At 40.8% G+C, this 21,339-nt stretch overlaps 1 protein-coding gene across 1 annotated transcript; it reads right to left on the reverse strand.

Annotated features, from left to right (window-relative positions):
• Positions 1-1,399: 1,399 nt before the first annotated feature.
• kdm5ba (lysine (K)-specific demethylase 5Ba) lies at positions 1,400-21,258 on the reverse strand. Its single transcript, XM_034687928.1, has 27 exons — positions 20,917-21,258; positions 12,474-12,551; positions 11,723-11,845; positions 11,436-11,606; positions 10,719-10,844; positions 10,005-10,098; positions 9,824-9,921; positions 9,560-9,718; positions 9,317-9,436; positions 8,518-8,676; positions 8,185-8,366; positions 7,894-8,056; positions 7,645-7,764; positions 7,068-7,262; positions 6,677-6,858; positions 6,069-6,193; positions 5,772-5,922; positions 5,542-5,662; positions 4,971-5,326; positions 4,507-4,645; positions 4,243-4,422; positions 4,001-4,159; positions 2,853-3,272; positions 2,623-2,707; positions 2,336-2,523; positions 1,970-2,233; positions 1,400-1,853 (listed from the first exon to the last, which is right to left on the reverse strand). Exons 1-27 carry the CDS (start codon positions 21,067-21,069, stop codon positions 1,716-1,718), a joined length of 4,449 nt encoding a protein of 1,482 aa, XP_034543819.1. The 5' UTR covers positions 21,070-21,258; the 3' UTR covers positions 1,400-1,715.
• Between the last annotated feature and the right edge of the window lie 81 nt (positions 21,259-21,339).

The raw sequence follows: 21,339 nt of genomic DNA on the forward strand, positions 1-21,339 counted from the left end.
CTTAGACATGGCGTCTATTCAGCGCCTGCAGCTTGTACAGAATGCGGCAGCTCGCCTCCTGACTGGCAGGAAAAAGAGGGAGCACATCACACCTGTGCTGCGTGCTCTCCACTGGCTTCCAGTCCGTCACAGGATTGATTTTAAAGTTGCACTTTTAACATACAAGGCCCTAAATGGATTGGCACCATCCTACTTGGCTGATCTTCTCCATGCTCACAACCCAACCCGAGCACTGAGGTCAACAAACCAGCTGCTCCTGGATGTGCCTAAACGTCGCCTTAAAACCCGGGGAGACCGAGCCTTTGCAGCAGCGGCCCCCAAGCTCTGGAATGGCTTGCCACTCCAATTAAGATCGGCCCCAACTGTTGAATGTTTTAAATCTTTGTTGAAGACCCATCTCTTCTCTTTGGCCTTCTACTCGTGAAGAGGACATTAATATCCTGTTATGTTGTTGTTTATTGTTGTCTTCATGTAATTTTTACTTTTTACCTTGTAAAGCACTTTGGCCAACACTGGTTGTTTTTAAATGTGCTATATAAATAAAGTTGACTTGACTTGACTTAAATGTTCCTTCTGTTTCACCTTGAAATGAACGTGTTAAACACTTTGTATATACACTGTGCTCTGATTGGCTGAAACACAAAGGGTAAATTGCAGTGACAGTCTGATGACACAGCTCTTTCTATGCAGCTTTAACTTAAGTTGTGCTAGAGAAATAAAAAAATCAGCATAAGAATGACCGAACATGAGACATGGGAACAAACATTTTTATTTTATAATGCAAACTGCAACATATGAATTATATTATTTACCCAAAAGGAGCAGAAAAAGGTAATATATACCCGAGGCAAATAAATCACACAGTCTGTGTTAAATTTAAGTCCAACACGATATTTTCATCCTATACCATAAAGGGAAAATCCACTCAAAATGTACATTCCTTTGATGTCGGACAGTTCAAAATCAATTTGTGAGCATAATCAAGTCTCACCGAACACCAGTAACAAGGGATTAAGGATGTTTCCTCACATTGCTGAAGAGATTCAAACTTTATGTCAGAGTCAGAGATTACTTATGGGATACAGGCAAATATCCAGGTGCAAACTTATGCACACATTAGATTATAGAGCATGGTCACTGCTCTCTGGATTTTGATTCAAGGTATTTCTGTTCACAAAAGTGTATTTGAACTGTGTAATATCATAGGATTCATAAAGTGAATTCATGGTTTTCACTTCTATCAAATAATTTCTAAGCACAGATATAGCTCAAAGAAGAAACTGAACTCAAATTCATCAGTTCAGTTATTGCTTAGATAAATAATATTTACTCTACAAGAGAAAGATAAGTTTCACATTGTTCAGATGCATTGTAAAAAAAGGAGTTCTAAAATGTGATGTCAAATTGACTTTTTTTTTTGGTTGCAAAATCCCTGCACTGTCCTGGAAACAGTTTGCCATTTAATACACCTGCAGCAAGTCTTGGAAAGTTTCAGAAAGGATTAGTTGATTGGCTGAAAAAGCAGCCATGTGACGAAAAACGGTGACAGAAAGTCTTTTGTAAGTCTGGAAAAAAACAGTAAATAGCACCATGTTCACTAAGGGTAAGCCAGAAGGTAAAGGGGAGGAGCCGCAGGACACGGAGTTCAGGTGTGCGCTTAAGTGCTGCAGCCTGCAACAAAAAACTGCTGATCCTTCAAAGTCACTTTTTGGTCTTCATTCTCCTCGGTCATAGTCTGGCTGTGTGCAGCTTATGCAAATATAGTCCTCCTTCTCTGCTCGCTCAGCTGAAAGTCCTACACAGACCTGGTGGAACCACTGATTGCAGCTGCCGTCACATTGGACCCAGTTCACCTGGCAAACAGATAAAATGTATGTCAGTGCTGTAGAATTATATTTTGTACTGTTAATCTGAATTAAAAAATCATAAATAATAAAGCTAAAATATAAAAGGAGTTCATAAAACACACCTCGTCTCCCTCTGGCTCTCTGCACCATGGTGCAGCACACAGTGAGAAGTCCTCCTCTGAATCAGAGGGAGCAAGGTCTGACACTGTGTGCGAGGGAGAACAAGTCCTCTTTGTTTCTCCACTCCTCTCTTTGCTTTTCTTTGACTTCTTCTTGCGGCTCTTCTTGGCCTTTTCGCTGTGCTGAGAGTCCGAGCTATCCTTCCGCCGCTTGGTCCTTTTGCTCTGACCGTTCACTGCCTCCTTTTTAAGACTAGAAACTCCATTCTGTGTATAAACACAAATATATATATTAATATGACAAATAATGGTGACTGAGATTGAAGACATGGTTGATCATTTTAGAACACAACTTTGTATTGTTGTTACCTTTTTATGTTGGGGGCTCCCTCCTGGAGACTCTAAGTCCTGGTCTGTGTCGCTCCCACAGGGTGAACTGTGTGACGGCCGGGGTGCCAGTTTGTACAGCAGGTATCTGTATAACTGCTCTGTCTCAGGTAAAGTAACCTGCAGCAGAAAACCTTCCACCATCAGCTCCTCCAGCTCAGGACCCAGACCTGTAACATATGATAAGAGATGGATTGTTCAGAGGATCATTTCAAAAGTTAGTAAAAGCATGCACAGAAATGTAAAGTGTTTGGAGGATTCAGACTTACCCTGGAGTGGAACACACTGGTGTTCTGTGTAAAAAAGTGAACCATTTCTTTCCTGAGGCAGATTAGAAGACAGCCCAACTCTTCCCTGAAATGAAATAAGAAGGGTCAAACTCAACGGGTGTGGTAATAACGGTGGTGTCAAACTCACACAGACCCTCTAATAGTGGACTGTGTAAACATTGCAACAACAAAGAGCATTATTATTGAGTTTCATTGTGTTTTCCACTGACCATCTTTGACACTTTCTCCAGCACTCCATCTGTGCATGCCTGCTGAACTCGGTGCTGCCATCGCACTGTCCTCTCAATGAGGAACCGCAGTGCGTCTCCCTCGGGGAGTCGAACTCGAATCCTCTGTAGTGAAGCTAAAAGGGGCAGAACCTTGTCCAGAGGGGGTTTCCTCGACCGCTGGCAAAGTGGGCAAAGCCAGGCTTGGCCGTACTCGAGCTCTGTGGTTGTTGCAACGCAGCTGCAGTGGAACACCTCTCGACAGAGCTCACACTGCACCATGGCACCTGAAGGGGCCTTTTGGCAAACACAAACACTAAGTGCACAGCAGTTTTCAGCAGGTAAAAGCTTGGACTCGTTTGAAGCACGAAGAGCCAGCAAGATCTCCATCTCTCTCTGGTGGACTTCAGCAAGCGTGGCCATCTGTGGAGAAAGAACATTTAATATAATTATAGAAGTAGCCAAATTGAGTCTGCCTCTCTGAGAGAACACAGTTAAAGACTGTGTGTTTGTTGTGGATGCAGAATTAATGTGTCTAAGCAGCACTGCACAGTAAAATCAAGATCAATCATTTCATTGATTCAACTAAAAATGTGACTTTGACAAACAACATTAGAGCCAAATATTACAGAAAAGAATTATAGCATGTTTCTGTTTAGACATTTTTTATGTTGCATTTGCCTTTGACTGTCTCAAAAGTACAAGGCTCAGGAAACACACAGAGAGAGAGGAGGTCCCTGGATAACTGGGAACATTGCATCTTTAACTTCTACGTGAGAAACATGTCACGCTGGGAAGTTTTTAAAAAAAATGAAAGATTTTGTATTCTTCTGGGATTTTCTGTGAACACTGAGCCCTCCAGTCACATCCGACAGTTTCACTTCAGTGCAGTATGCATTTCAATGAGCAGACTCAAGGTCACCTGCACTTTCTGCAGACAAAGTTGGCCTTTGGCAGCACTCAAAGCACATATCAAACTTTGGCTCTAGCTTAGATTTAGGATAGTCTGATTTCTTTAAAAGGCACACTTTTAACAGTGGAGATTGGTTAGGGTTAGGGTTAGGTTTACAGTTAGGTTTACAGGCTTATGTTTACAGTCATTAAAAGTGTCAACAATGACATTTCTGATCAAATCATTGAGTGTCACTCACTGCAGAGGGGGAGTCCTTGCTCTCAGAGAGAGCTCTCTCCACGTCACTCAGAGAATCCAGTCTTGTCAAAGATTTTTTACAGTTCTGTGAGGCTTCTTTTGCCTTCTTCGACTTTGACTTCTGATATCCCGTCCCTACATCACATCTCGGGCAAAGCACCTGAAAAACAATGAAGCAAACTTTTTTTTAAACTGTCACAACAATTTGGAAAACAGTTTGAGCACAAACTAGTATTTATTTACCTCAAGGAGAGAGAAGGGAGAGTTTTTCAGTAGGAATGTCTTTGCTGCGCTCTCCTTCCAGGCCTGAACGTCACTAATGAGAGCCTCCAATCGACTGAGCGGGTCCAGTCTCACAGGGATACTTTCTGCTCTGAGAACCAGCTCAGAGAGGCTTTCCAGCACGGGTATACGACCCCCAAGCTGCAAGCAGGCACATACATCTTTGTTAAGAAATGGTAATGTGCTGAGAACATTCAGTGTTGCCCAAATTGAAGAATATTTCACCTGGAGAGCTTCAGCTTCTTGAAGCCACTTCCTGGCCTTGGTGACGACGTCCTTCAGCTGCAGACAGTTGGGGAGATATGCAGGGATGTTTTCTACTTCCTGTAGAGCAGCATCTAGTGTCTCTATGCCGTGATACGGCCTGTGGGGGGACATGAGATTTAGTAAACACAGTGTTCATGTTCAAGTTGCATTTCTTCTGTTTGATTTGTTTAAGTCTTATTATACTATGTGATAGATTTTAGATCACAAGGTGCTATTGGTCCAAAGGTTCTCCAGTTAAGAGTAACAAAAAGTATGAGCAAAAAATGTATTCTTATTAAAAGAGGCAAAAAGGCCAATGGCCAATGTCTCATCGTTCCAATTTAAAGTAACCCAACCCAAACCACAGCCAGATTGAGATACAAAACAGACAAAAGTCGTGGAAGCTATCTTGAAACTGTAAACCTGTGATCCTGAATCCTCACCTGGCTTCCACCAGACCGAGCACCCGCTCCTCCCACTGCTCGGACACAGTCAGCAGCTCCTGCAGGCGAGCCATGGCCCTTTCCACAGAGCTGTGAGGAGCCAAGCCCACACCCTGGTCTATCAGCCTTCTCATGGTGTCCAGACAAAGGCTCTCTGGTCTGCAGCTGGCCTGCTGCACGGCCTCCAGCCACCGGGCCTGCTCTAGTCGCTCACGCAGCAGGGGCAGCTGAGGCAGCTCCACGTCCAGGCCCAGGCTCACGTCCAGCAGCTCCTGCAGCTCCTGCGGGCTGGGCGACTCGTCAGAGAGGAGGCGATCACTGCGCTGCCGGAAGTCATCCACCCGGGTCAACAGGTCCTGGAGGTAATGTTCAACAAGGATTGAAGGGTCTCATTCAACAAAGCCAGGATCACTTATATAAACCAAGAAACTCAAACACTGTTCAAAATCAAATCAATATGAAGAACTTAACTTTGTTCAGGTTTCAAAATAAATGATTCAACTTCAATTATATTACAAGATAATCTGAGAGATTGTACATTCAAGTTTGAGAGTATTTAAAGCTTAGTAACCTTCAGTAAAGGAGCCTGTCTGATGTTGCATGGCAGGCTGTCAAACTGTCGGACAAAAGACCTCAGCTCCTCCACAGTCAGCTCATTATGGTTTTGAGACTTTCCTCCTCCAGAGCGATACCTAAAATACAAACAAAACCTCTCAATTGATGTAGAAAAGCAAGAATCACTGGACTGATTTATGAGCCGCACCAGAAGAGAATAAATAAAATCTCTTTCATTCAAAGTACCTCGTCTGCCTCTTTCCGTTGAGAAGCTGTTGTGCCATCACAGCAACTTTATCAGCCTCTGAGGCGACCACACGCAGCTGATCCAGGAGGCAGGCTTGTGGGAAGGCCTTTGTTTCTGCCTGCTCCACCAGGCTGTGGAGCTCTTCCAAACCTGACAGTAAAAAAGAACCGATGGTTAGAAAGTATGGAATATAACACAATGTTGGATGAGTTCCTATCTTAAAAAAATATGGTGGTGAATGAAATATTTTGGATATTGCAGTTTAGAAGAATATAAGTTTGCTTTCATTTCCTAACCTCTTTTCTTGCCTCCTCTGTTCTCCAGGATGTCCTGCACGCTACAGAGCCACTCTTTATAGGACTCTGCACGCAGCTTCACTGATGCAAACATCTGATACAACTCGTCCAGTGTAAACTTGTAACTGCAGGGAGAGAAAAAAACAAGGTGTTTCTGAGGACTTAAGGAGTGTTTGTTATTCCTATTAAATCTCATGTAATCTCTAAATAAACTCTGGATAAAGAGCTGGGCTGCCTGGCATTTTCACACTTATTAAACAGTGATTCATTTTTTTATTTTCTAAATGATTCTGTATGTAGGATCTTTGAAATGTAATCCAATTATCTAGTCAGGTTAAAACTTGATGAAATCAGCCTTTTGATCAAACATGCTCGTGTCCTTGCCTTTGAAACGGCACATTTAATCTCCTTGGTTCATTTTGTCTCTTTACTCTGCCATATATACATTGTATACCTCACAACAAACTTTGGTGTACAGACCGATGTGAGGGTTTCTAAAAAAAAAAAAGGAGGAACCCTTTTTGCACTTGCATATAATTTGTAAAAACAGCAAAAGGGAGCATGTTCAGTTGTTCAGTTGTTCAGTTTTTCAGTTCCTGAAGACTTACTGGAGTGAAAGGCTGCCATGAGGACAGGGGCACAGGTCCTTGGCGTGGTACAGACAAACCATCTTGCCAGGACTGCAGGCACAAGTGATGCCAGACAGGTAGCAGGTGGTCCGACACTTGCAGCACTGCCGCTCCTCGTCTGGGAGCACCTCATAATCAACTTGTCGAGATTGCACCACACCCTGGGGATACACGTGCACAGTCATTAGAGGCTCTGAGGCCACAGAGGACCTTAATGAGGCAGATGTGCAGACACATAAAGTCTGCTGATCGAAAGCATCAGTTATGATAAATGTAATGTTTAAAGTTTTCTCTCTTCCTTGCTACACCTCATCATTGTTTAAGTTCATCAACTGAAGTTACTCTGAATGACACCAGAAGATCCTCTCACCATCTTTTTAATCTTTTCCCTCAGTTCTTCCTCCTCTTTCAACATGACCGTCATCTCTTTCTGCACTGCTGATGCCAAGTCCACATCCATTGCGTCGGCTTTACAGGCCATGTTACAAACCATCTCGTCGTGGGAGAAGACACAGTATCTGCTCAGCTGGCGATAATGGCTGATGCATTTACGGCCAATGGGCATCTGTAAGAAAACACATGGACAAAGGAAGACTTTAGAGGAGATTTGCTCATAGAAACTAGTGAGTCAGATCATCTGTGTTCAGGATCCTTGACTCTAATCCTGTTTTTTAGAGTTCTTTGGGCTTCATCTTAGCAGGAAAGGTGCTTCATAGATAATCTGATCAATGATTATCATACATTTCTCTGCTTTTGTCTTCATGATTATTATGAATATAATGACGAAAAAAACATTTCCCAGTTCAATCTAAATGCATTAAGGATTTCCTCTGATTACAACCATTATTATAGAACAAATCTTAATGAGGTCGGTGTGCATGGGTGCAACATTTGAGCCAACACATGAGTAAAACAAAATGTGTTATTGTGCAAACAGATTGTCTTACCCAGTCTGTTGTGCAAAAGTTGACAGCTTCTGCAAAGTTGAAGCCTTGGTTGAATCCACTGTGGTAAGCTCTGGGGAAAGTGATGACAAACTCGCCTGCACACTGGTTGGTGCGATAGATCTAGATATCAGAGAGAAAAGACATCAAGGTTACAAACTGTTTAACAGCCCACGTTAAAATGAAGACTGAGCTTTGTTTTAGACATTTAAATGTGGTGTTAATAATTGAGCTGTCGTGACAGCAGCTTACCGGGACGCCGTTGTTCATCAGCGTGTTGGGGTTCATGATGGTGACCAGCTGGTGAAGGAGATCTGGCTGGGACTCAAACAGCTCAGGTGCCAGATTCTTCATGACGGACTCGAGGTGCTCTGCAGCATAACCAGGAGCGCCGTACCACGTCTTTGGCTCCCCCCTGCACATGAGGTCAAAACTCAGTGAAAAACACAACACTGGACTGCATTTCTGGTGACAATACAATGATTTTTCTCATGAAAGATGCATATGAAATTCATTTAGAGAGTTTAGAGAGTGCACTCTTACCAGTGAAGGTAGTTAATAGAATAACTCCAGTGGTCCTCAATATGCCAGCAGAAGGAGGAGAAGCACATGCCCACATACAGCCAGGGTAACTTCATCCCACAGATGTCGGCTGTAATGTGAGTCAGCACCGAGCCATCGAACACCGGCATGTTGTTCAGGTTCCAGCCGCTGCTCAGGTAATGCTGCAGATAAAAGAGGAGTCTCAAAAATCCATATATCTGCTACAATAAAGCACTATCCCCAACGTCATTACTACAGTTATCCAAGGGGACTACTGTTAGAAAAATGATGCATATACAAAACATCTTCTCCAAAACACTTTACAGATCGTACCTCGTCCTCAGGAACGACTTCAAAATGGCTGTTACTCAAAGGGAAACCACTCCCAAACTCCTTGGAAGCGATGTCTGCTCCGTACTCCACGGTGACGTCGTCCTCGATGGTGCTGACGAGACGCCAGAACTCCTTCTCCACCAGCTCAGTAGGGACCATCTAACATGCATGAGAAAAGAGAAGAAGTTATGATGTGATTGTGGGCTGCATAAACCCACGTCTAGACACAACCAAAGCAAGCTTTGTCACAAGTTCTCACAGATGCACTGAAGTATTTTTGGCATCCCTGCAGCACAACATCATGTTTGTCTAAAACCCTGCTTCCCCCTGAGTGTCCCATCTTAACCACTGTTTACTCTAAATGCATAGTACAAGTAGACCAAAGAGATGTGAATGTGTGTGTGTGTGTGTGTGTGTGAGAGAGAGGGGGTTAAATAGATCTGATAAGACAAACAGAGACCTCTCTGTTAGAGGCCAACATCATGATAAAAACTGATGTTACAGTCAGTCTAGGACTTCACATATTTCCCCAAATCAGCCAAAAGGCTCAAAAAACATGTTTTCAATGTTAATTTATTGTATTAGGTATGTGGGTCAGAGCTTGAATAAAAACCCTTCATCACCAAATCAAAACAAATAACAGTTGATGTGTTGTAACAAGGATTGCCTTGTGTTTTGTATCATTATAACTTGCAACAATTGTCCCCATATTTCCAGCCTATAGACACGTGACCATACATTTAACTACATCAGAGTATAACTAAAAGCAGACATCACATTAGAAGTGATGTGAACTTACATGAACTGGCATGTTGAAATAATCTGATTTAAATGAATCAGCCATGTCCCCAAAAGCTTGGAGGGTGTAGCTCCTGCTTGCCTGCTCAAAGCCAAAAGCAACAGGGGGTTTGCCACATTCCTGTAAAAACAGACAGAAATACAAACTCAGTCACATTCATCATTACACTTGACTATCAGTTGTATGATTGTGCTCTTGTTCCCAATTATGAGCCTCTCTGCCTGGATGTAGATCCCTGCTCACCTCAGCCAGGCACTTGGGACACCTCCAGTCTCCTTTGGGGACATCATGGAGGGGCGGGATCAGACAGAAGATGTGATAGCTGTCATCACAGCCGTCACACAGCAGCAGGCGGTCCTCTGCAGTCCCAGTGCCACACACCAGGCACATGTACGTGTCCACCTGAGAAGACAAAGCTGTTTTAAGCACGGCGTTTCTTTTGTGGCGAGTCAATATTGGGGTTGTAAAGGTGACAGCTTGAATTTCAATACAAAACTGTTTACTTACTTTGCTAGAAGGAGGCTTGTTTATTGTATTTAATACAATTCCTTCATAATCTTTGAGATCCAAGGGTTCCTCCTTCACCTCAGTGATCGCCATCCTCACTGAAAGACATGATCAAAGTTGGGGTTATCCAAAGAAATTAATTTTCAACAAAACATTCCCAAACAGAATTGCTTTTTCTTACTCGGTTCACGTTTAGCAGAATACGTTCCCATCCTCCTCCTGAGATTGGGGCGGTTTTCACAAATTTCCCCAGGCTCTGCTTTAACACAGCCTCTCTGTCAGAGGCAAAGTGAGTATTAGAGAGGGGATAAAAGCTGTGCATTTAAGTAATATGTGTTCATATTCATCTTTGGTCTGGTATATGAATGTAAGAATGCATTTAAACATACAGATGTGATTTGTAAATTCTATTTCCTCTCTTGAGGACTAATGTAATATATGTTTCATAGGCAAAGTTGTAAAAAGTCCTTTCAAGATTGTTTGTAAGAAATAATTTTTATTTGATTTTTATTTGATTTATTGATTTATATATTGATTTATTTGTTTTTTTAGTCATTATTATTATTTTATTTTATTTTATTTTATGTATCATATCTTTTATCTAATTCATGAGTCCTTCCTGCTTTCTTATTTCTAAGATAACATTTCAAAACCCATTGGATTGGACTCTAGTGGTTGTCATTGTACGATGTGTTCTTGTTTGTCTGTAAAAATATAAAACTGGGTAACATGCACTTTTTGATTGTGTATACAGCAGAAAAACCTAATAAAAATATATTATATAAATCAATATATATACAGATGTGAAAAAACCATACTGGCATGGCATGCACAGGATTAAATAAACATGGTTCAAGTGATTAAGTCAGCGGAAGGAGGGCGTGATCACACTTACTTCTGATCTCATCCGTTTTGCTCGGCGAGCGATGCTGCAGGTCTCCTGGGGCTGGACAGACTGTCTCTGCGGCAGGTCATGAGGAGTGTATTCCTTATCTTTAGTGTCATTGGTCAAGGTGGCTCTCTGCAAACAGAAGCAGGGAAATGTGAAAAAAGTTGCATAAAAAGGGAAAACAAAGCCTGTGTTTGGTAACAAAATCAATGCATAACAAAAGAAACTACAGAGTGCAGGACAATACAGAAATAAACAACTGGTTATGTCTAACAAAAGGTGAGTGATTCTTACATTTTAACATGGTGCAGTAGTTCATTTAATTTTTCATGACACTGAGAATATCAAGGCTAGAATTTAAGCAACATCTAAATATTTCTAAGCAAAAGTAAATGTTTAATATGGTCAAAATTTAACCTAAACGCTTAAAATCTTTGAGCAATGTGATGCAGAAACACTTTTTAACATTTTCAATACATAAGATTAACATGGTATAATTCATGTTCATGAAAAAAAGGGCAACCTCCAGAATTTCCTGAACGCCTTTACCAACAAACTAAAGTGAATACAAAAGTCTCCCACCTCTTCTCACATTATTACAGCAAGTTTTAGCTTGTGTCATGATTAATATACTGCATACAAACCCATAGCTTTGATTTCTCTGATTTTGTTTAAGTCTAGCTAGTGTCGCTGGGAGAATAAAAAATGTGTGTCACGACATACAGGCAGATTGTCTCCAGTCTGGAACAGGTTGTATGGGAAAAGGATCCTCTCATAGTGCGCCCGCAGGTGGGAGCCAATCGCTTTGCCAGGAGCAAAGCCCATCTTGACGGAGATCTTTGTCCATCTCCTCTCCCTGCAGACAGCATCGAAGCCTCCTTCCTCATTCACCAGCTTAAGAAGAGAGAGGAAGAATGTATTCAGTCTGTATGAGTAGACATTTTATCTTTTTAAATATACATGATTGATTGATTGTTGATTTCAAACCAGCCAGGGTTCACATGTCTTACCTTATTCAGCTGGTAGAGGTCCAAAATCTTCCTCTCCACATGAGGGATTTTCAGAGTGCATCCTTGTAGCTCCCAGAATTTTGCTATTTGATCCAGGAAGTTGAGCTTCACTCTCGTCTGAGCCTGAACACACAGAGAGCATTTGGTACACATCAGACATCAGTTTTCAGAAGGAACAGGCACAATTACCCAGATACTGAAAACTGCCCAAGACCATCTCAGTGAAACCCACTTGAAAGTCACAATCTACTAACATGGCTAATGCTGGGTTAGAAAATACAAATACAATTAAATGTTTACTATTTAAGGCCAAATTGTAAACAATGTGTTTTTAGGTATCAATCTGACAGAGCAAAATATTAATTATTCATGTGAATAATAACATTCATTGGACATTGAGATATGCTGTATGGGTCATCGTTCATTAATGGGTATATAAAATATGTAATGAATATAATATGTTATGAATATAATATGTTATGAATATATATGTAATGTATTGTGCTTTGGTAATAACATGTCTTTGTTCATGCCAATAAAGCAAAATTGAATTGAATTACATGTTTCAAAATGTATCATTAGTAAAACACATTTGTATTGACCAAGTAAATTGGAAAATGATGGAAGCAGTGCAATCATATTTATCTTAATCCAAAATTGTAATGCCAGTATAAATAATCACCTGACAGTATCCTCTGCTTAGCAAACACCTCACAAATACTGTAGAAATGAACACAACACCAGAACGTACCTCGAGCTCATTGAGCCTTTGTATCCGCGGTGTGAACTTCAGTCTGTCAACATCACAGGCAAACGGAGGCTGCCAGTCCTGAGAGGACACAACAAAAACATTTTAGTCAACAAAAAGACAGCAGATCTTTTGACGCTCCAAAAGAAGCCTTGGAAAACAACATTTCATTTTGTACATTAGTCTGTCTATGACAAAGAGTGCATGGTGTACTACAAGGCCCCCTGTGACCACCACAACAAGCCTTCTCCAAAAGAGAAGACTGGTGTTATTGTGTGTTTGTTTTTTGTTGTCGTTGACAAATCCTGTTCAAAAGCCAAAAAAATAGAAATGTGTTTGCCTGTCTGTATTTATTTTTAGATCTTCTCATTTTGTTTGAGGCATTCAGCAAGTTTCAGGAAGTGTTGATTGAAGATGTAAAAAAACAAAAAGAAGGTCATGAATTTTTAACAACTTTTTTTTAAAGCTACGTAATTTCTTACAAACAAGCTTGGCGGGTTATTTCAGGAACGGGTCCAAAAAGAAAAGTTCAAGACTCCACTTTATGGAACATATACAGAACCACTCTGAGTACGTGAATGAGCCAATATTAAGAGGAGAAAAGAGCCTTAGACTGTTGCCTCTTCTAACATCAGTGTGATATTTCAACATCTATTTTCTGATCCTCTAACAAGCATGTCTGTAGTTAAAAAGGAGTAAAATCTTATCTAAACTACACAGACAGTCTGACAGGGGTGCAGTTCTTCCCTCTGACTGTTATTAAAATAAGACCGACAGGAAGTCCGACTGTGTCTGTGCAAACAAACATACAATGAGGCTGTAAGCAGCTAGTTAGATGATGCATGCACAGAAGGATCATGGTTTGAAGCTATGTCATACAAAACACATTTGAAGTATCTCTTAGTATTTGTTTGTCAGAGTCTGTGAGTGAAAATGGGTCAAATAGCTCCAAGTCAATAACATCAGGTTGCTGCCTGTTCTGTGTAAAGTAGTTACCACACCGGTTGTGTTAATGACACAATGACTGTTGGCTTTAAATGCACACACTCAATATATTAAAAAAAACATACCCACAGCAAACCACACCACTTCCTGCAACACTGACAAACATAGTGTCTAGAGAGAGTGTTGGTGAGAGCCAGCAAACAGTTTAACAATACGTGAATTAAAGTGTGATACTTTGCTCCTGCTGACTCGCCACCATGAGGGAGACTGTTTACAAATGACAGACAAATAACTAGTGAAATTGTGTCCTTGAGTGGGATAGAAAGTGTAACCCTGGCTGTCGTGACCCTGATGACTTGTGGTTTATTCTGTCATTCTAGTGGTAGCTAAAGAGCGGTTATCTTTTCAACCATTTTTCGACCGGATCTACTTCAGCTACTTCTTCAAACGTGCCCAACATCCATCCGTTCATTTCCAACGAACAAACAGCAAAGCTTATCCAGGAGAGAAGTTTCAGGTTTCAAGGTTGCCCTTCAAACACGGTGCACAACAAATAACCCCAGGCAAACTGAGCATGGATTTTGCATGTTTACACACTGTTTTTTGACGTGTGTTTGAAAACACATCACATATATACAATCCCTGAAAACAAAAATCCATAAACCTAAAGAGAATGTTCCTACGCCTGCTTTCTCACAACGAATGTTTTCATCAACTCAGGAAAGAAAACAGCACAATACAAACATCAGTCTACACGATGTAACCAAACCTGTTTGTTATTGTTTTGCCCTCATTTGCCTACAACACAGAAGCCAACTACACCCTTAATCTACAATGTAGTAGGGATGGGTATGATTACTCGAGTACTCGCCACTGACCCCATTATTCAAGTAGCATTTTGTTACACACGCACCTGGCAAGATAACTTGAACTCATACAGTGTTACATGTGTGACCATGTGCTTTTTGTTTTTAACTGAATATACTAGGTAGGAAAATAATTAACGTGATATACACGTATGACTTCTCTGGTCACGGCTTCAGCTTCAGTCATAGACTGTATAAATAATGGACGTAGTATCCGTGACGTCACCCATCTGTTCCTGAGTGCTGTTTTGAAGCCAATTGACGGCGGCAGCCATATTGGAAATGCAGAACTCAACCAGTGTGACGTAGTGTGAGCCTCTTAGCCATAGACTGTAAATAAAAATGAACAGCGTTGCTCCGCCTCTTCCCATTGTACAGTTCTGAAGCCAAAAAATCCCGCTCCTGGGCGCCGCCATTGTGCAGCCAGAGCCTGTGAAGCCCAAGCGGCAAACTCCGGTCTCAAACGATGAAGCCAATGCGGAAGTGCTATAAACTGCAGTACATCGAGAATCCGCTTGAGGCTGGCTGCAGAAACACCGGAAACTACATAGATATGAATGGGAAAAAGACGATCTTTGCAGCATTAATAAACATGTTTACAGCCTGGTTCAAAAAAACGGCTTGGCCCTATGAAGCTAATCTCTCTAATGGCACACATTGTACGGGGAGTGAATTTTTTTCTAACGTGACGGTTCAGAAGATATTAGGATTACGAGTTTTGCCCAAATAAGGACATGACTGACGTGACTCCCGGTCGGGAACACACAGCCATTGGCTAAGAGGCTCACACTACGTCACACTCTGCCTGGTTGAGTTCCGCATTACCAATATGGCTGCCGCCGTCGATTTGCTTCAAAACAGCTCTCAGGAACAGATGGGTGACGTCACGGATACTACGTCCATATTTTATACAGTCTATGGGGAAGCCACTGTAATAAGTTCCGCCCTACAGCGTAGCGTCACAAGACGCTGTGTGTCCTTTGAAGTTTCCCTCTACGGCGGCTGTGAATCAAAGGAAACCAGGAAGTAAAACCCCGTTTTTTAAACTCTAATAACTAACGAAAAAGAAACTTTTCAGGAAAAAGAGGCCTTCGACACAAAACAGTCAAATACTAACTACATACCACCACAGCATACGGATGTGAGAAACATTTGTACGACGTGTATTTATTTTTTAAAGTTTGACTGATCCCCCATTCAAATGAATGGGGGAGACGGATTTTTTGACCTATACTGCAGCCAGCCACCAGGGGGCAGACACTCTGCTGAAAGCTTCACCACCAGGGCCATATCTGGCACGCTTGCTCCTAGCCAACAGCTATGTGTTCCCAACCGGGAGTCAGTTCAGACATGTCCTTATTTGGGCAAAAACTTGTAATCTGAATATCTTCTGAACCGTCAAGTTAGAAAAAAATCCCCCCCCCCCAGGCTGTAAACATGTTTATTAATGCTGCAAAGATCGTCTTTTTCCCATTCATGTCTATGTGGTTTCCTGTGTTTCTGCAGCCAGCCTCAAGCGGATTCTTGAAGTATTGCAGTTTATATAACTTCCACATGGGCTTCATAGTTTGAGACCAGAGGTTGCCGCTTGGCTTCAGTACACACCGAGCCAGATTTCAGCAAAAACCATAGTTTTTACGGCGGCTACGGCAACTCTCTAGGAACATATTATTCCACTGAAAGCAAAAGCACAACAAATACAGAACCGTCTGCAACACCTGCAACATGTCGGTTTTGGAAGTGCTTCCAAAAAAACGATGAAGTTAATGTGCAGTGCAAGATATTTGGCATTAATCTTGCATACCATAGAAATACTAGTTTGATGCTTTAACCACATACGCTTAAAGAAAAAGGAGAAAACAGCAGAGACAGATAACAGGCAGTCTCCCATCATGTCTTTTGCTCGCCCTGTTAGCACACGTCGTTGTGAGGAAACCATAGCGGAGAAGATTAGCCTGATAATAACCAAAATGGTAACTGGAGATATGCTCCCATTAAGTTTTCTGGAAGGAGAAGGCTTCAAAGAGCTGATCGCGTTAGTCGAGCCAGAGTACAAGCTAGCATCACGGAGAACAACAGCTATGAGAGTGGAAAAGATGTCTGAAGAAAAGGCAGCAGAACTTACTACAACTCTGGTCTGGGAGGTCCGTTTCTGATGGACTTATGTTTATTTATTTTTGTTCACGGTTAAAAAAATTATAATAATTGCGAGTACTCAAGTAGTTGTTCATTAGGAAATTCAAGTAATCGAGTACAAGGATGACGGTAAATTCCCATCCTTACAATGTAGCATTTCATCCATCTGAATCTGACACACTTTTATAAAATGCGGGTTTTAGAAAGGATTTTAAGATTTTAACTCTCACTTTTAAAGCAATAAATGGACTGGCCCCTGAGTTCCTAAGAGAGTGTCTCAGGATGTATGTCCCCCCCAACTGCTGCCTGAGATCTTCCAGCAGGTCCCTCTTGGAACTCCCAAGGGCGAGGTTAAAAACCCGAGGTGACCGGGTCTTTGCAGTCAGGGCCCCGTCACTCTGGAAAGACCTGCCAGAGGAGATCAGGCAAGCCACATCCTTGTCCTCTTTTAAAAACACACTTTTTCAAATGTGCTTTTAGTTCTTAACTCATCACTGACTTTTTAATTTCTGCATGGTTTTTATTATTGTTTTTACTTCACTCATTTTAGCTCTCCTTACCTTTGTTGTTTACTTTATTGTTGTTTTCGCTCGCTATGTCTTGCACTCCGTAAAGCACTTTGTAAACATGTTTTTAAAAGGTGCTATATAAATAAAATGTATTATTATTATTATTATTAAAAAATTGTATCAAGTATATGTAAGCATTGTGGAGATACATTATTCCATGTATCATAAAACAATGAAGCCAGCCGGTCCATGTTTTGTTTTTAACTCATCAAACTCTCATAGTTGATCCACTGCAATAAAAAATGGAATTTTCAAAGTTAGCATACAGGATAAAGTTGTGATCATGTTACTTGACTCAGCCAGGCTTTGAAATCAGACTGAAGCTCTGGATCTGATTCAAATTGAGGCTGGACAGTCTTTCTTTCACTAGGATGAACATGCTGTAACAGTTGTGCATTAGCACTACCTTATCTGTACACAAAGCTGGATTAGAAGCCCACACAAAGAAAACAATCACAATGGAACGACAACACAAAGAAAAGTCGAACCACAACATTTGAGATGAATAAAGAAATGTTGGTCTAAACATGACTAAACTGCCACAAAGTATTAAATGTCACTTCCAAGCAGAGAGACGTTAACCACAAACAGTCTTCAGATATCACTGAAATCATCTGCATGTGTGCTGCGAACGTCTCAAAACTAAATATGACCTCTGCAAAACTTTAGTGGAAAAGAACTGACCGCAGTGTGTGTACCTAGAAATCACTGATCAAAAACAGGTTTTGGCACAATGTCTTCGTCCTTTTTGAGAAACTGTTTACACAAAGAAGAAAATGGACACAAAATGAGATCTCTGGCCTGATACAGGCCTCAAGGACTCAATGTTGTCCTATTTGTACAAAGAAGACAAAACAAGACAGTTATATACTCCAAATTGCCGCTAGAAGTCTACTCACAAGAGCCCAGATCAACATTGCAGAAGGACTTAGATTTTATATTGTAATTGGTCTTGCTGGCCCACACACACACTGCCCCAAAAGCCATATTTTGGTCTGACTGTTCAGAAGAAACTGCTGGTGTATGTCACAGGACTGCAGACAATGGAGCTTACTCAGTTTGGGACAAATAATTTAAGTTGACCTTTAAACAAATATATTCCTCCCTCTCCCCTTTCCTACAAAATCCATCAGTTTTAAGCACACCTAGCAGGAAGCAGGGGTTAAATATCAACTTTTTGACATATTGACCTACATTAACCCTACATATTTGACCTACACGTGCAATGAGACATCAACGCTATTCAGACCAGGTTGTAAGACATTAATATAAAAACAATCCAGTAAACAGGAAAGCCAAAAGTTCTCTTGACTAACCCATGAAACAGCACTGCCTTCTTTTGTTTACATACTCGGTGCATTTGGCAGCCTAGCCTTTTGGTGAGGGTTTCCTTTAGGAGGAACAAACACTAACAAGTCAGCCCAGCCTCTTTATTGTATTATATTGCAGCCCACCCAACCCTGCCTGTCCTGTTTCACTGTGCAAAATTGACTTTTGAATCTTGCTTATTTCTGCTGCAGATGTGCCTTGTGTTACTTTGCGAAAACTAATTTCAAGATTCAAGATTCAAGATTCAAGAAAGCGTTATTGCCAAGTGAGCTCGCAAACACAAGGAATTTGACGTGGTGAATAGAACACTGGTACTTGACAACAAGACAGTAAGGACACAACAAAACAGGAAGGACACAACAAGACAGGAAGGAGAATAAATATATAAACCTAAACACAAATCCAAAAGTTCTAAATAAAAATACTATCTGTACAAAGAAAGGTAAAGAAGTACTTTTAAAGACATGAAATAAGTTAATTTAGCCTAAGCCAGAGTGCACATGTAGTAGATGAATATAATAATAAATGTATTATATAATAGCAAGACTATTCTCCACTGTTGTCCCCAGTGGCAGATCATGTCTTCCAGCTACAGTTGACTCGCACTGTCCTGCTCTACTCTGGGAATCTGTGTTCAGGTCTGGAGTGACCCAGCACTTGGTACTTTGGTCATTATTGTGGTGATGTTAATTGTTGATGATGATAAAGGAAGGTCTTAAATGGTTTGGTTGCTTCATTGTAGATGTTCCTTATTTTACAAAAAAAAAAAATATCCTTATTTACTTTTGTGCATTGCCTTTACACTGCTTGGCAGTACCTGCACCCAAATGGACTTGAAGCACTTTGTTACTCTTACTGATCTTGTTTCCTCTTGTCTAGATCTTTGCTTGTGTTGTTCTTGTTCTCGTATGTACGTCGCTTTGGATAAAAGCGTCTGCTAAATGACATTGTAACATTGTAACATTGTAACAATAATACATTTATAATTATATAATAATAATATGTTATGGGATAAATTTCAATATTGCACATGGTTATGTAGAGGTGTGAAAAAGTATTGATACAGCAATACATCGCAATACTTTGACCTCTGATATAATATCGACATTTCAACTCTTAATATCGATTTTTTTGGAAATTAAAATTCATATTCTAGTTGAGTTGGAACTAAAATACAACTTCAGTATTTCAAAAACAATAAAGTAGAAAAGTTGTTCTCAATCAAATAGTTTTGACTTAGTTTGTCCTTTCAATTTTGAGTAATATTGTGATTTACATATACACCATCTGTATTTTTTTCTTAACTGTTATCACAACATCACAATAAAGTGATATATTGTGATATTATCATATGGTGACCCAAGTATCCTGAGGTTCTCGCAAATACTCACCCCTATGGTTATGAGGTATTGCACTGGAAATCAAAGTATTGCACATGTATGTGATCTGTCCCAGGAGTCTTTAGTGGTTTACAGTTTGATTGTTCATGAAATAATTTCATCAAGTACCTTCTTCCTGATGAACTGCCACTTTGATAGCTTTCAGAAATTAGTCTTTCTAAGGTTATTTATTTCAAATGATCTGTTTTTTCTACTTTGCATGTGTCTAGACACACCCTTGAATAAGGTTATCTGCCCTCTGCCATCACAGTGTGACAGAATTAAGGTCACTTAACATGTCGTGTATTTTTTGCTCGAATATCACTCCTGTTTTATCTTCTTTTCTTCCTGGTGATATATTGAGTTGTTATATTGAAGTCATGTGTCATTTGAGGTGTTGACCATGGCTGAATATTGCTCCAATTAGGAAGAGACAGCATTATATAAGACAAGCATCACATTGTCCCGAGAGTGTTCCTCATAAAAACGATATTTATACAGAGTAGATATGAGGCTAAATAGCTAACAAACTTCATGCTCAACAATGTTGAATAATGTTATTGAGGGAGGTTGTGGGCGTGAAGGCGATTAACGAAGATAAAACAGAAACAGAGTGTCCGTTGTCTCCATAAACAGTCGGTCTCCGTGCACGTACGTAACGTCAGCCAACGTTAGAAAAGATGCTTTAAAACGGGCCTGATTCACGCTAGCTCACCTCACGCTAGCTTAAATCCGTTAAATCCTGCTGGGAAAGTTAAAGATGTGAATTTAAACTGACTCTCTACATTTTAAATAAATAAATAACTAGTCTAAATCTCAGTGGGCTATTTCCGTCCTCTCAGTCCAGGAAGCATTTCTCTCTCTCTCTCTACGCTAACGTAAACAATTTCCATTTTATTTGCATCAGAGGCAAACTTTAGCGTTTGAATTATTTCCTGAAACCCTGCCAAATTTAATTCAAAAACAGAAGAAATGTTGAGTTTTTTCGAGAGAAGGTTTTAAACTTGTGATATTTTCTCTTCAAGCTTCACTACCGAGGTTCAAAACACAACACACTCCACGCTCAGGCTGCTTAGCTGACAATTCAACTCGGCAGCCGCAATCCGCCATGTTGAAAGCTGTCTACAAACACAACTTTGCCTGCTGAATAACGAACAGCAGCTGAGAGAAACCCCTCATATATTAGTAGGTTAAAATGTGTTATAAATTAGAGCACACGTACCGGCGGTGGTCGGACTTTGCAAATGCCAGTTTTCTCTGCAATGGGACGTATTTTGTTGATGTACGCAAAAGGGTCGGCAAATTCCTCCCAGCTGGGCTCAAAAACAGGGCACTCCGGAGGGGGAATGAACTCATTCAGCTGTGGTTGAGTCATCGTTGCATCTTCGATATGACTGCAGCTGGAAATGTTTCTGAGGGGGGTTTTCCTCCAGCGGAATATGCTCAGTAAGCTTTATGATTTGTCGTCTGTTCAGTTCATGTGCACTACTCTCCACTCATTGAACTCAAAGACGAATTATCTAGTTCGAGACGAGAGAGGCTTGACAGCCAGAGACCGTGTGCCTCCGCTTCAAAAAGTAGACTCGCAAGTTCAGAAGAATAGTGGCATTTATATCAAGTGTGTAGCTGCATACTAAGAGCACAC

This window comes from Notolabrus celidotus, chromosome 1, assembly GCF_009762535.1.
Source record: "Notolabrus celidotus isolate fNotCel1 chromosome 1, fNotCel1.pri, whole genome shotgun sequence".
Taxonomy (NCBI): Eukaryota; Metazoa; Chordata; class Actinopteri; order Labriformes; family Labridae; genus Notolabrus; species Notolabrus celidotus.

Coding starts and splice junctions, on each gene's coding strand:
- kdm5ba (XM_034687928.1), bottom strand. CDS start 21,069: ATGACTCAACCACAGCTGAATGAGTTCATTCCCCCTCCGGAGTGCCCT. Junction 9,922..10,004: donor TTCTGCTAAACGTGAACCGA/GTAAGAAAAAGC, acceptor CATGTCTTTCAG/TGAGGATGGCGATCACTGAG. Junction 6,194..6,676: donor CATGGCAGCCTTTCACTCCA/GTAAGTCTTCAG, acceptor CTCTCCCTGCAG/TTACAAGTTTACACTGGACG.